We start from the raw sequence: 14,113 nt of genomic DNA, 5'->3' as shown, positions 1-14,113 counted from the left end.
TATCTCCACCGGCCATCCTTGCCCTCATTGATCAGGTTTTTTTATGGGTCGATACTGGGTTCAGAGTTATTCATGCGTGCCCGGGTAGCTTTACTGTCCACAGGCCAAATAAAACTTAAAGGAGAAAATGATGTTAGCAATCAACTGCAAAACTGTCTAGTAGCAATGAGATTGTTCGGGGATCCCGTGAAGCCAAAGGACCTGTATGCTGACGACCATCTAAGATTTATGCTCGGCAGAGATCGGACATGTCCATTTATATATACCAAGTCATAAACGTACGTGGGTATGGGGAAAGATTGTTTCCCATAGCAGTTTCTTCGAAATGAATTATGTCCGCTGTGCCAATTATCGGCGAGACACCACCAAGATATATACACAGTTGAGGCTTTGGCTCGCCTCGCCTCGCCCAGGTAATTACCACTGCGCCTCATGCAGCTCAAACCCCGGGAATTTTTACATATGACACCCAGAAACAGATCCGCATGTAGTGACCATGAAACACCGAAGCCACTAATCAGCCTTACGACATAATCCCCGACCCTAATTGATTGCGTCGAGGTAAATGCCTTAGCTAATTAACTACCTACTTACCATCCATCCCCAAAGCGCCCAGGTGAGAAATGTAGTTAACATTGGACAACTAACTTTCTTGATGACGAACAACCCGAATGACCTCTTCAACTCAACCTTCGTTGATAGGCCGTCGCATGAAGCCGATGACCAAAGTGAAACTCTAACAGCTTGAAGTGTGGAGAAATTTGTATCCCCTCCGCCCGAGGAATGCTAGGGAGTCCTGGAGTTGGCCACCACCTTGCTGTGGACTTTGAAATATCCTGTATGGCGATCAGATCGAGAATTTGATCCCTAGATGATGCGTTGGAACCAATATTAGTGAAGGCGGGTTCGGGATTATTGACCGAGATAAGACTGTATCAAGTGAACGAAACGATGTCTCCACTACAGGATGGAAGCTTAGCGTCAAACTGTTGCAAGTGAAGGCATGGACTTTGTATGCTCAACTTTATCCCTTGTGCGCTATCTTCCTCCAATGAGGTTTTGTCTCATCGACAGCCAAGTCGCCGAACACTTGACACTACCCGGGCAGTGATGATCGTCTCTTGTACATTCCATTTCCACTTCCAATAGCCCGAAGAATGCTCGAACCCGCCACTCATTGGTTGTGTCAGAACCATCCGTTAGCTCCAAATTGGAGGAAAGCAAGAAACTTGCTAGAATCAAAGCGACGCAGGAGAGCCCGGCACTGGGTACATTTCGCGGAGAGCATGCTTGATCTTGAACTTGATGGATGCCCCCTATTGAATCTCGGAAATGATGAAACTCATATGATCCAATGAATCTACTCTATATCTCTCCCAGGGTGATCTACAGTAGGGGATTTAGTGTCACATACCTTCTCGGGGACTCAGGGCCGCGCGGATACCAAATATGTGGTCCCTCAATAGCCGTAGTGGTGGGACCAACGGATAGTCATCTTGTTGTACAGCGCTTGTTTCGTCATATTCTAAGCTCCAGCAAGCTTAATTTAAACTCCCTTGTAATCCCTAGCTTGCTTTGATAGCCCATATAACCGTAGATATCCTCCGAGGGGTTCCCCGTCTCGCTCTGAAAAAAGCGAAGCCCCGATTTTCAACATGACCTCCTACCAAGACGACCGGATGGCAACTTTGAGCTGGAGTCTATCAGATTCCAAGGATTCTACGCCCAGCTTTTCCACCCGCAGCTTTGAAAAAGAGTCATTTGGTTCAAGTCGGGAATCCGTGGTTGGGATCATAGACGAGGAGAAGTTACCTCCTATGGATGGAGGTCTGCACGCCTGGTTATTCTTGCTAGCTTCTGCAATGCTGGAAGCACTTGTCTGGGGTGAGTACGTGGGGCAGAGATTGACGTGTGAAAAGGCGGGCTCTAATAAGAAACAGGATATGCCTTTGCATATGGAATATTCCAGGACTACTACAGTGCGCATGAACCCTTTAAGGGCTCTGGAAACATTGCTGTGATCGGAACTTGTGCGATGGTATGTACAGATTGCAGCCAGGACATGCTCTAAACTAAGATGGATAGGGTCTCGCGTACATGATCGCCCCATTGGCCATCGTCATGATGATTTTGGTGCCGCGTATCGCTCGTTGGGTTTCGACAATTGGAGTGGTGATAATGTGTCTCTCCCTGGCACTTAGTTCTTTTGCATCTAATGTGACGCATCTCATCTTGTCTCAGGGCATCGGGTTTGGGATCGGTGGGTGTCTGGCATATACGCCGTCCATTCTCTATATGTCGGAATGGTTCGACAAGCGCAAAGGATTGGCTTTTGGCATCGTCTGGGTAAGAACCCGGGTTGTCACATATTTGGATGAAACTTGCTGATTTATGCTGGCAGGCCGGCTCGGGACTTTCTGGAGTCATATTCCCCCTGGTACTCGAGTGGTTACTGGAACAATATGGAATCGAAACCACCCTTCGCGTATCTGGAGTCGCCTTGTTCATTCTCGCCGCTCCCTTCCTCTACTTCCACAGACCGCGTCTTCCGCCATCGACAGCGGTTAATCACCACCGCCTCAACTTCCACTTCCTATACAACAAGGTGTACATGATTTACCAGATTGGCAACACCGTCGAGGCACTGGGCTTCTTCCTACCGACGCTATACCTGCCCAGTTTCGCACGCAGCCTCGGTGCCAGCGAGTTTGTATCGTCGCTCACCGTGACCCTAGTCAACCTGGCCTCAGTCTTCAGCTGCGTCTTTGTGGGCTTCCTCACCGACCGATACCATGTCACAACCTGTCTCCTCATCTCGACCGTCGGCACTGTTCTATCGGTCTTCTTTATTTGGGGGTTTGCCACCTCCATCCCAACTCTGTTTGTCTTCTGTGTTGCGTACGGCCTGCTGGCAGGCGGTTTCTCATCCACATGGTCGGGCATCTCACAGGAGGTTCAGCGCGCCAATCCAGAAGCCGATGCAACCGTCATATTCCCCTTCATGGAGACAGGCCGGGGAATCGGCAACGTTGTCAGTGGGCCGCTCAGCGAGGTGCTTCTCAAAGCAGATCATGGATTGGGCGGCGCGCGCGGAGCGTATGGCAGCGGCTACGGGTCGCTCGTGCTTTGTACAGGCATGACTGCGCTTGTGGGTGGAGTTTCCGTCGTCGCACGGTATTTCCGATGGGTGTAAGGCAGCGCTGGGCTTTAGTATTGCGGCTCTTGAAGTGCCGATACCATCCATACTGCCCCTAATGCTTGATTTGTCGGAAAAAAGACCAATACCAAGTGCCAGTTTTGCTCGACCGGTGATCCGAAAGTGAGTTTGGAGGAATGGTGTAATATGCATGTCAGAACATAAATCTGGAGTCGCGACCCGAGATTCTCAAACCTTGCTCCATATCTGATAATATTGTACATTCACTCAATATCCAGTTGCATTCCAGTCGTCATTGAACATTTTTATTTCGTCGCCCAGCCCCAAACCCGCCAGTACCATGGCTTGGGATCTTCAGCCTCCTTTTGGAAAGGGGAGCGACCAGTATCGATATCCGCCTCGGCGGCACGAACGAAAGGCGCACCTGTCAGCACCTTGTGCCCCAAGTATAGGACTGCCCACACAATGGGGCAGATATAGGCGACAAAGAAGTCCGACACGTCGAATGAAGGGATGAATGAGGTGAAACCCTGTGTCAGGGCAATCAAGATATTGAAGAACAGGCCATACCAGGCCAGGTAGGGCTGAAGGATGGCCTTGTAAGGAAGGGTATCACGGGAGATACCCTGCGCAGTCAACGCGCGCATGAAGGCGATATGGCAGGCATTGATCGATGCCCAAGTAACAAAACCAGCCACACTTGACAGATTCACCAGCCAGTTGAACACAGTGCCGGCATCTTCGGAGACGTTCATAAATCCCAAAAGGCCAAATGCTGCCGTAAAGGCGACACTGATATATGGGACGCCCTTGTCCGTGACCCGGGCAAAGAACTTCGGGGCAAAGCCCTCGTGTGCCAATCCAGTCAAAACTCGACTGCCACTATAAACATTGGAGTTGGCTGCTGACAGCACTACCGTTAAAAGGACAGCGTTGATAAGACTTGGGAGAACTCGAATCCCCGCAAGATCAGCTGCAATGACCATAGGCGAAGAAGAGGCGTTGGTGTTGTCAGTGGTGAGCCGGCCGTTGTTATAGGGAACGACCAACCCAATGAAGAAGATAGTCAGAACAAAGAACAGCAGAATTCGGACAAAGGTCTTGCGAATCGCAGATGGCACCGTCTTGTGGGGGTTCTCGGTTTCTCCAGCTGCGATACCTACAAGCTCGGTCCCTTGGTATGAGAAACCTGCCTGGATCAGAACCGCCCAGAATCCGACAAACTTGCCAACAGACGGAGGATCATCAATAAGATGGGTGGCGAAGGCTCCCGGATTATGCCAGAACTTGAAGCCGAGGTAGCCTTGCTTTCCGACGCCGGCGTCAACGCAGATCGCGAAGATCATAAATCCAATGACGGTGACCACCTTAATAGTCGAGAACCAAAATTCTAACTCGCCGTAGAAGCCGACGGGAAGAAAGTTCAACGCGGTAATAAGAACCCAAAACACGCCGATGAATATGGCAATATTCAGACTTGGGTCCCAGTACTGAATGATTGTTCCCGTCGCCGTCAATTCCACGGCAAAGGTCGAGGCCCAATTGAACCAGTAAATCCAGCCCATCGAGAATCCGAGACTAGGGTCAATCAAGCGCGCTGCATAGGACGTGAAAGCACCGGGGATCGGGATGTAGGTTGCGACCTCGCCGAGAGACGTCATGACAGAAAACACAATCGAGCCCACGAAGGCGTAGGCGATCAAGGCACCCGCTGGGCCAGAATAGGCGATAGCAGTGCCACTCGAAATGAAAAGGCCTGTACCAATAGTTCCCCCTAGACACAACCGTCAGCACGGATGCGGTGACGTAGTAGACGATATATCAAAGGTCACGAACCAATTGCAATCATCTGCAAGTGTCGGCTTTTCAAACGGCGCTTGAGCTGTCCAGGAAGCGCTTGAGGCTCATATTTCTCTGCATCATTCTCCTTGATATCTTGCGTGATCTCTTTGGAGTCTGCGGACACAGCGACTCCAGATCTCTTGCGCGCGACAAGCGCAGCGGGAGCGAGGTTCTCGAAAGACATACTGCACGACGGGGGCGCGTACTTGGAGATGCAGCACCTCTAAGTGACGAGGCCGATTTTCCTAGCTCTCCTTGGGGCGATTAAGAAAATCCACGAAGTTCACTTGGAGGAACCAGAATTTTCGTGACTTTTACATCTTGCGCGGGTTTCCGTTTTCGCCTGCTCGGTGGGGCTCCGGCGAAGGCACTCGCGATCCACTCTTCTGCTCCCGAATGAAGGATGCTTGTGTCCGATTGGTTGGGAGGATGTAATGCAGGTGCCACGCGGAGTCGAATTACGAATTTTCTTATATTCTTAGGTAACGGCGTCCGCAAGGGAAAGACAACACGACCATAGCTGGTATACTCATACATAGAAGGGGAACGTCAAGAGTCTTTTGGTTGTGATGTGGCGAGCTCAACGCGTTTCACTCTGAGGTATAGAGATTGCGTCAACTATTATAGTTCACCATGAGTAGTGAAGAACAACATCGAGGCAAGCTCAGTGCAGGGGCAGGTGTACCTCGGATCTTAAGCTCCGGCACCTCGTGTTTACCTCGGATCCGATCTTCATCGTTACCGTCTCTCGGTATATCTTGGCCTTGCCCTTGGTGACTACTACTCGTACATCCAAATTTTTAGAAAATACTGCCTTTTTAGAATGCCTTAGGAATATATGAAATTTACACAGCCAAGACGTACAGAAATCGATTATAATCACTATATACGACCCACCTACTCCCTGCCAGCTCCTTGCTGTCAAAATATATCTTCGAATCACCAGTTTACCCGCAAATTGACCTCCTATATCTATTGATAATTTCTAGCAAGCGAGCTAGTAGGTATACTTTTTACCAGCTGACGTAGCGAATCTCTACTAATCAATTCCTATGCCTTCTCAATAATATTATATAGCTATACCTGTAATCTAGATTGTGCACCTACATGTATTCTTACATCATATTCTACATGGTTTCAATCAGGTTCAATTCTGGCCTAAGTTATAATAGGTTTAGTACTATGTACAGTACTCCACGCTAAGCTCACTAAAATAGCCCCTTTAAAATTTGGTTGCAGGGGTAGTGGATCCTTCCTGCACAGCCTAGCAAAGCCAAGTACATATGCGGTGATCTGAATCTCTCGCCGCCCTCAGGGATGCGATAGTGGCAGAAATGGTGATAGATATGCTTGAACAGGTAATGCCGGCAATAATCGTCGTCTCCGTGCATCTGGTGATGTTAGTAAGCTCCTTATTCAACCCGTGGACCATTACGATTGTTCCTGGATATAACCGGTCACACCACTTGAATGGCTCCATCATCAACCTGGCAACATAGTCCATTAGCCCAGAAATTGCACATGACAACTCGGTCACTGAGCTGTCTTTCAATCGACACACTATCACGATCCGACCCATGTTCTAGGCAGTCTTGAGATGATGGTAAGTCCCCAGGCAAGGCGAAACCTGGCCATCCCGACAAAGACGCCTTCACCGCATGGAAAACCCTCGACATCGACCTTGACTTCGATGATATCTCGCCAGATGGACCTGATTCTGAAGGAATTCATTGAATGGTGCCGCGCGTACCTAGACGACATCCTCGCAGCCGATGACACCTTGGAAGAGCATATTGCGCATTTACATATACTCTTGTGCAGCATCCCCACCACGGGACATTAAATCGCCTGGGTGTCGGCCAGTGTCTTGCCTTCAGCCAAGATCGCTCGTGGGCTTCCATGCTAGATGCTCCAATCCAGACAGAATCACACCGCACCCGCAGGAGCTTCCTACATGGCGTATACGGGCTTCATGCACAAATGCCTGCGCGAGGGTTAGCCCGCTGGTAATTGGATACGAGGATAGCGAATTCCGGCGCCCAGGCATGATTTCATTCCACTGTCGCATGGCTGGTGACCATGTTCAGAGGTTCAGTCCGCTCATAGCTGGGGACCCTGATTCAATATAGCCGTGATCCGCAGCGTCACATGTGCGTGCTTGCGACGATGATCGAGGAAGCGGTTATTGTCGTCAGCATGTGGGAGTGGAGGAACAACCTCAGTGTCTACCACGCCTTCAATTTGAATAGCATTGGCGTCGATTGGATTGGATTAGCTGATGGCTCTTGAGTGGCAAGACCAAAGGGGGAAATTGTGTACATCGATGCATTGATGGGTTGCGTTGCTGAGCTGATCATTCATACACTTGTATTGACGGCCGCCAATATTGATCAAGCATCAATACGACACGCTCTCATCATGGTCGCGCAGTCGAACGAGACATGGTTCTGGAATTCTGGGAGTTGAGGGGAGGAAGGAAGGCTGGAGACCACAAAGAGATCACACATCATGTGATCTGGACTTGAGGCCAACCTCGCATCAGAGAAAACAGTAATGATGCCAGTTGTTGCCGTCTTCCGTACGAGACATCCCACGACGCTACCACAACCACTGATGTCACTACATTCACCTCGTCTTCGCTCCACGGCTTGTTGCCGCGAGGCGCCCTGCGGTAAGGAGAGTGCTGACTCAGCCTCAAACTGCCGACTTTCGTCTATCCTCGCGTCGAATCAGCGGCTGCGATGAAGCGAGATCAACTCCACCACGACGAATTCCCCTCTCAGGGCGCGCGCGCCGCGTGCCGTTTCTTCCGATTTCCGGCAGATGAACACCGCGAGCTTTTGCTCTCGTCCCATGGGGTTTTATATCGGACGAGCGCAGGCCGATCCAGATGGACTTGGAGTATCGGAATCTGTTGGCACCGAATGGGCCACACTTGATCCCCCCGAGCGACTTTCGGTCCCCCAGACTGCCCCGGCCACCGCCGGGCCTTGAGTACCTGCAGAGGAGCCCGGATTCTGGCGAAATGGAGAAGACCCCGCCTGTCACCGGCAAGCGCCGAGGTGGCAGCCGGAAAGCCTGCAATGAGTGTAAGCAGCAGAAGGTGAGCCACATGCAGATCCCCCCGACCGGCGTCTCGTACGCCCAAACGGCACTCCCGGCCGTAACCACCGTGCTGATGCCGTCGCTGCGTTGAAATAGCTACGATGTGATATCGTCCAAAACCCGGCGGACGTGTGCTCGCGCTGCCGCCGGCTGGGTATCGATTGTAAGGTAGAACAGTCTTTCAAGCGCATCTCAAAGAGAAGGTCATTCCTCCCAGCCCTGTCATTGCTGTTGCGCGAGGCCATGCTAAATTCTTTGACAGGCGCAATGCGGAAATGGAAAAGGAGATTGCAGACCTCCGTCGCCGCTTGGCCACGAATCCAGAATATGAGCAGAAAATCGAGTCGCATACAGGCGATGAGCTATCGCAATGCTCGGAAGAGGTCTTTGATCGCCGGGACTCGGCCCCTGGTGTCGACCGGGCCTCACGTCCAGTCTCAGCGCCAGTAGAACCGCACCCATCTCTGGCGACGCCTCTAACCATGCAGCGAGATGCGTCTATTCTGTCCCAAGAGGACAATACGCCTTGGAGACTGGAAGACATCGCCCTCTCTCGCGCACGTGTAGCACGGTTATATGAACAGTAAGACTAACTAGCTTGCCCCAATGCACTTCGCTGTGCCTGAATCTCACATGTTGCCAGATACTTCAACTATTATCACCCCTTTCTGCCGCTTTTGAATCTACCAAAGCCGCCTGAGGTCTATCTCAGCCGATGCCCTTTGTTGGCCTGGACTATTATCTGTGTGGCCAGCCGACGGTCCCCGTCTGAACCGGGCTTGCTGAGTGCACTCTCGGGACCATTCAGTCGACTTCTATGGTCCACCATCACCAGCGTTCCACAGGATTATCGGGTTGTCAAGGCGCTGTGTGTTTTATGCACTTGGCCTCTCCCGACGACGAGCCAACGCACAGATACGACATTCATGCTCAGCGGCCTGATGATGCAGATTGCTATGCAGCTGGGCTTGCACCGTCCGGTCCAGGCAGAAGAGTTTACAACGTTCCGGATGGAAGTACAAGGCGAGGCGCTAAAAGATCGTCTGCATACGTGGATCATCTGCAATATCGTGGCTCAAAAGTAAGCGTTTCCAAATCAGCGTCCCCGTGCAGTTAGTATTGACTTTCTCTCAAGTGTCGCCACCGGCTACGGTCAACCCCCTAGCACAATCTACGACTGGGCGCTAGAACCTGCATCATTGAAAGATGCCGACTACCGATTACCCGGTGACTTGGGTATCCGCTTGCGTATCGAAAAGTTCTGCGATCGCGTCACGAAAGCTCTCTATAGCAGCAAACCGGATCCAGTAGAGTTCATTAACGCCGAGAAGCTTGTGATCGTACAGATTCTCGAAAGCGAACTAAGAGAAATGGAGGTTGAGTTTGGCCGGGAGATCTCCGGTACGGTCTCGTGCTCTTGTCTTTCTTTCGTGGGGATGCTAACATGGCCTACAAGCAATCAATATGATTCACCTACGTGCCGCCGAATTGCACTTCCGTTATTTCGTGTTCCTTGGCTCCAATGCACGGAGCGATGACCTTACGAAACTATTCATCGCGACAACCTCCTTTCTAGGTCGGGTTCTTGACTTGGAGACCTCGCCGGGCGAGCTGATCGGTCATTCCACCAACTATATTCTCCAGATGATTGTCTCGGCAGCATTTGCCTTGATGAAGCTATTGAAGAGCAGTTTCAATCGTCATATTGACTTCAACCACGGGAAGCTCCTATTCAATGGAGCCATCTCGGCGATTCGCAGAATCAGCGTCATGGATCACGATCGACCCATTCGTCTCGCCGACATCCTTGCCCAGATGTGGAATGCTACCGGCCCAGAGCCTGCCGGGGAGGATGGGCTCCAGCTCAAGGTTCGCTGTCGGATGAGCATGAGCCACGTTTATGACATGGTGTGGCGTTGGCGACAGCGGTTCCGACCCGTGAAGAGCATCGAGGAAATCCAGGGTAGGTCTCCGTACCCATATATCTGGTTTTATACCACTAACAGTAGTATCCAGCGGCAGCGGCAGCGGCAAATCAAGATTTATCGGCGACAGTAGGGCTCATGGGTCGACAACAGGATAGCTCGCTTGAAGATCCGTCCATGATGCTGCCCACTCAATTCGACGAAAGCGGCGCATTCTTCAGCGAAGCAGGGTTTTCTGAAGTGTTTGACTCACTGAACTGGGTTTTCGATGGCATTCCTGACAGCTTTGTTGCTCCTCCGGTCTTATAACGGGGCACGGTTCTTGTGATTCTGAATGCACATTCTTGGTTGTCAGTCTATAGGGCAGTTTCTAGCGGGTTGGAGCGAAGATATCATGCAGATAAAAGTGAATTGCGGCGCGCAGAAGAAGGCCTTCTTGAACTTGAATGATATGGACGATCGTGAATTCATCTAGGTCAACTCCCTCGCCGATATAGACGAGACATGATCCTTTGCCCAGGCCGGCTGGGCGACTGGATTTGGATTTCGCCTGCAGCGGCAGCGAGCCCTGCGAATCATTTCAAACGTGTCTTCGGCCCAATGAGTCGGTTGGGAGAAGCCCATCTCACACCTGGCCGTCAATCAGGAGTGTTTTGGACATGGCCCCAGTCATGATCTACGACTAGAGCAAGCCACGGCGCAGATTTAAAAATAGTAAACTCAACACGCGCATGTTCTAGCTTTTTTTTTGTCGTCGAATGCTAAAATATTCATAGATCGTTTGGGCAATGCCTGTCAGATCTCGCAGCATGACTTGAAGTCCATGGTCCAACTACATGGAGGAGCTTACTTGGGCTGGGTGCACAACATGTTGATAGAGGCCCGAGCATGGTTCACACTACTTGAGTCGCTGTGAGTATGCCACCGATGGCAGATTATCAACCGGTGAAGGGGTATCCTGATTCACATGCTGAAGCACAAGGGCTGCAGTCACCATATCATGCAACTGATCCTGAAGCTCATGCTTATTTCTCCGGCAAAGTTATTCTGGACTCCCAAGTATTTGTGTACAAGTGCATGCATATTCATGTCTGGCCCAATGCGACAGCCGCAGTGAAACTCGAAGCATTCATGCTGGGAGTGTCGGTGTGGCGGCTTGGGAACAACACGCGAGGAATACCCAACGTCGCCACCAATCTGGGGCATCTCCGTCGTGATCCCTGGCTGGTTGTGGATACAATTGCCCGGTGGCCTGGGTGTGTACCACGAAGATGCTATTCCCAAACCAAGTACCTGGGCTCTCCAGATGGCGGCTTCAATGCGTTTCACACATGTGCATGCTCACATGGAACCCCTGACCAGCATGGGCCTTGATCGTTTTCTATCTAGACTCCTATCCATGGGCGCTCTGGTGACATCCCTTGAAGGGCTTGGTCTGTGGCCGTCGTGCCCATACTGGATATCTCCAGCGAGGTCCACTTGGCCAAAATGACTATGAATGCGGGGATTTTCAGAATAGATCATTCTGACAGTGTGACTATTCACTAGTCGCATCCCCACGGGGCGTTTGCCTGTGCTTCGTGTCATGCAATTTGTTGCTAGAAACCGAAGCAACCGCTGGACAACCTCTTTCTCAACTGTCTCGTGTGATGAAACAAAATATATAATCCACATCTCTGTTTCATCTCGTAAAACCAAGAGGATTACAGGGTCATCAAGATATCGAAGATGTCTCCTGTCTTGAAACCTCAACAAACAGCGCTAAATGGCCAAGCTGAATGTGAATTTTTAGAGAACGACGAACCAAGATTTGAACAACCCGGTCTCCCAACTGAAGCTCTTTGGACTATCATACCTGCTGGAAGTGTTTTAGGATCCGATGGCTTGGTCGTGTATTTCAAACGCACCCGCCCACTTGTTGAGCCTGCGCTTGGTCCCATCGACAGGTAGCTTACATTCAAATCCGTCGAATCTGGATCGTCAGATTCTTCAAAGTCAGATCGCGCTTAATAGAAACGCGGTGTCAGTGTTCATATTCCCTTCTGCCGGATAGCTCGCCCTTGCAGTTGAGCCACCGGACACCGCTAACTCCCATCTTGCAAGCATCTGTTGTCAGAATGCATCCAGCCATCAATTACCGGCAATCTCGGAGGTCTGCCTGCGATCGATGTCGTGGATTCAAGCTCCGGTGCGAACGGGATCAAGTCACCGGCAGATCTTGCGAGAGATGCCTCAAGGCTCAAGTCGTGTGTACGACCAACATTGGGCAGCCTGCACCGAGTCTTCTTGCTTCAGAAGACGGCGCGTACCCCTTGACAAGAGACTGTAATGGCTTATTGCTCAGCAGCGAGCGGGTTTCCATGTCTGCTCTGCACAAAACGTCCAGCTCGAAAGTGAGGAAGCCACCGGTGCCTTCGGAGACCTCTCGAAGACATGAGAGCCAGCGACCTGGATGTTGGAAGGGTCCTGATGCATTTCCCTATCTTGCGGCTGGAGGCTTCCCTTCTTTGGAAGATGACGCTTTTTTACGGCTTCCCTCTCATTCAAGCTCGACCCTGTCGTTCGAGCCATGGGCAGATCAATATTGTGCCTGGCCCTCTGGCACATACCATTTGGTAAGTCATTCCTTCACCAGTATATGGCTGGGACTTCTATGGTGTTGATGATTTTCGTTATTAGCCATCTGTCGAGGATAATATCATTGGATCCGGCTATGATTTCAGACATGAACAATCATCTACGGAGTCATTACTCGTTGCTCCATCCACAAGCACTCAAAATGAACTCGCCATCGACAATGTGCCTTTTGTACAACCAAGTTCCTTGAACCTCCTGGATTTGGAGCCAATTTCCATTGAAAATGGCGACTGGAATTCATCATGGGAAAGCAAGGATGCGTCCAGCGCAGATAAGGACCAGCCTATGACATCTTTTGTGGATCGACCTGCGAATCCCTTGAGTCTTCAAAGAGAGCTTTTGCGGTTAAATTTGGATCTGATCGACGACCTGGGGTTACTGGAAGCCAGTTCCGTCGCTTTGAGATCGTCGTCCCTCCTGAGAGAGGATATTACCCCTGCAGTCGGGAAGCTAGATGTCCCAATATTCCGCATGCTGAACCACGCGGAGCAATTCTTGGAAATCATACAGACTGGAACCGGATCGCCAAGTAAAAGGACGAATCTCGCCTCGGATTTCGGGTCTATATCAAAGGACTTGAGCATGTACGACGATGCGGCACCGTTTGCTCCGAGAACCACCGAGAGCAACGCAGAAGACGGATCAACTTCGACATCATCCCATGATTCTGGCTACCTCACTATGATACCGTCTCCCTCGGGCCTGCCAAAGGGCCTAGAAACTCCGAAATGCGATCTATCAACTTCGCTAAGTATGCTCGCTGCATACTGTCATCTCGTCCGCATCTACCGCGCGGTCTTCTCCCAACTCTACCAGCTGTTCCTCATCATTCCACCGGTTGAAGCTGCTGCGTTTTTGCTGCTTCCGAGCTTACAGTTCGGACAGTTTCACATGGACGGAAATCTGACCGTCCAGGCTCAAGTACTCATCGAACTCAGCTCGAGTATGCTGGCAAAGATTGAAAGGCATCTGGGTTTGTCCTATGGGTCATCTATGGACACTGCTGAAGACTCCAGTCCAGCTACATGTATTCTGGAGAACAGTCCTCTTGCATCAATTGGCGATCACATTCTGACCCAGGAGCAGATGGCTTGGGGGATCCCCTTGAAAGAAACGATGCAGTGTTTGAGGCAGCTTCTAAAGGACAATGTTGGTTTATAATGTCTCCTCTGAATTTGAGAAAAATAATTACTTATTACTTGCTTATGATCCTGTGACGGATATCCGCGAAACCCATCTTGTATAGCTCAAGTCCACATATCACCACTAGGGGAGCCGTTACTGCCAAAGCCCGTCCCCTTGTGGGTTTAACCATCGCATGGTTATTACTTATAATTCCGACTGTGGAGGACTCGAAGACTGGGCACCGACGCCGAATTACCTAAGAAGCTGGTTGAGACTGCGCTGAAACCCTGCAGATTCGGACACCGATCCCGAGTCCGAGTCA

At 50.8% G+C, this 14,113-nt stretch overlaps 4 protein-coding genes across 4 annotated transcripts; 3 read left to right on the top strand and 1 right to left on the bottom strand.

The window, feature by feature from the left end:
• Positions 1–1,655: 1,655 nt before the first annotated feature.
• Positions 1,656–3,193, top strand: N7459_005629 (Major facilitator superfamily domain general substrate transporter; the record flags this gene model as incomplete). The annotated part of the gene is made up of 4 exons (XM_056944813.1): positions 1,656–1,884; positions 1,941–2,038; positions 2,086–2,346; positions 2,402–3,193. 4 exons carry the CDS (start codon positions 1,656–1,658, stop codon positions 3,191–3,193), a joined length of 1,380 nt encoding a protein of 459 aa, XP_056799148.1.
• Positions 3,194–3,462: 269 nt separating this feature from the next.
• N7459_005628 (Arginine permease CAN1) lies at positions 3,463–5,183 on the bottom strand (the record flags this gene model as incomplete). The annotated part of the gene is made up of 2 exons (XM_056944812.1): positions 3,463–4,913; positions 4,994–5,183. 2 exons carry the CDS (start codon positions 5,181–5,183, stop codon positions 3,463–3,465), a joined length of 1,641 nt encoding a protein of 546 aa, XP_056799147.1.
• Positions 5,184–7,889: 2,706 nt separating this feature from the next.
• Positions 7,890–10,338, top strand: N7459_005627 (transcription factor domain-containing protein; the record flags this gene model as incomplete). The annotated part of the gene is made up of 7 exons (XM_056944811.1): positions 7,890–8,137; positions 8,201–8,272; positions 8,367–8,687; positions 8,748–9,185; positions 9,240–9,505; positions 9,561–10,067; positions 10,121–10,338. 7 exons carry the CDS (start codon positions 7,890–7,892, stop codon positions 10,336–10,338), a joined length of 2,070 nt encoding a protein of 689 aa, XP_056799146.1.
• Positions 10,339–12,146: 1,808 nt separating this feature from the next.
• Positions 12,147–13,827, top strand: fmpR (Zn(II)2Cys6 domain-containing transcription factor fsqA; the record flags this gene model as incomplete). Its single annotated transcript, XM_056944810.1, has 2 exons — positions 12,147–12,644; positions 12,709–13,827. 2 exons carry the CDS (start codon positions 12,147–12,149, stop codon positions 13,825–13,827), a joined length of 1,617 nt encoding a protein of 538 aa, XP_056799145.1.
• Positions 13,828–14,113: the final 286 nt, after the last annotated feature.

This window comes from Penicillium hispanicum, assembly GCF_028827665.1.
Source record: "Penicillium hispanicum strain IBT 35686 chromosome Unknown utg000005l_segment0_segment0, whole genome shotgun sequence".
Classification (NCBI taxonomy): Eukaryota; Fungi; Ascomycota; class Eurotiomycetes; order Eurotiales; family Aspergillaceae; genus Penicillium; species Penicillium hispanicum.
Note: the sequence above shows the minus strand (reverse complement) of the source record. Positions and strands in the feature narration are given on the sequence as shown.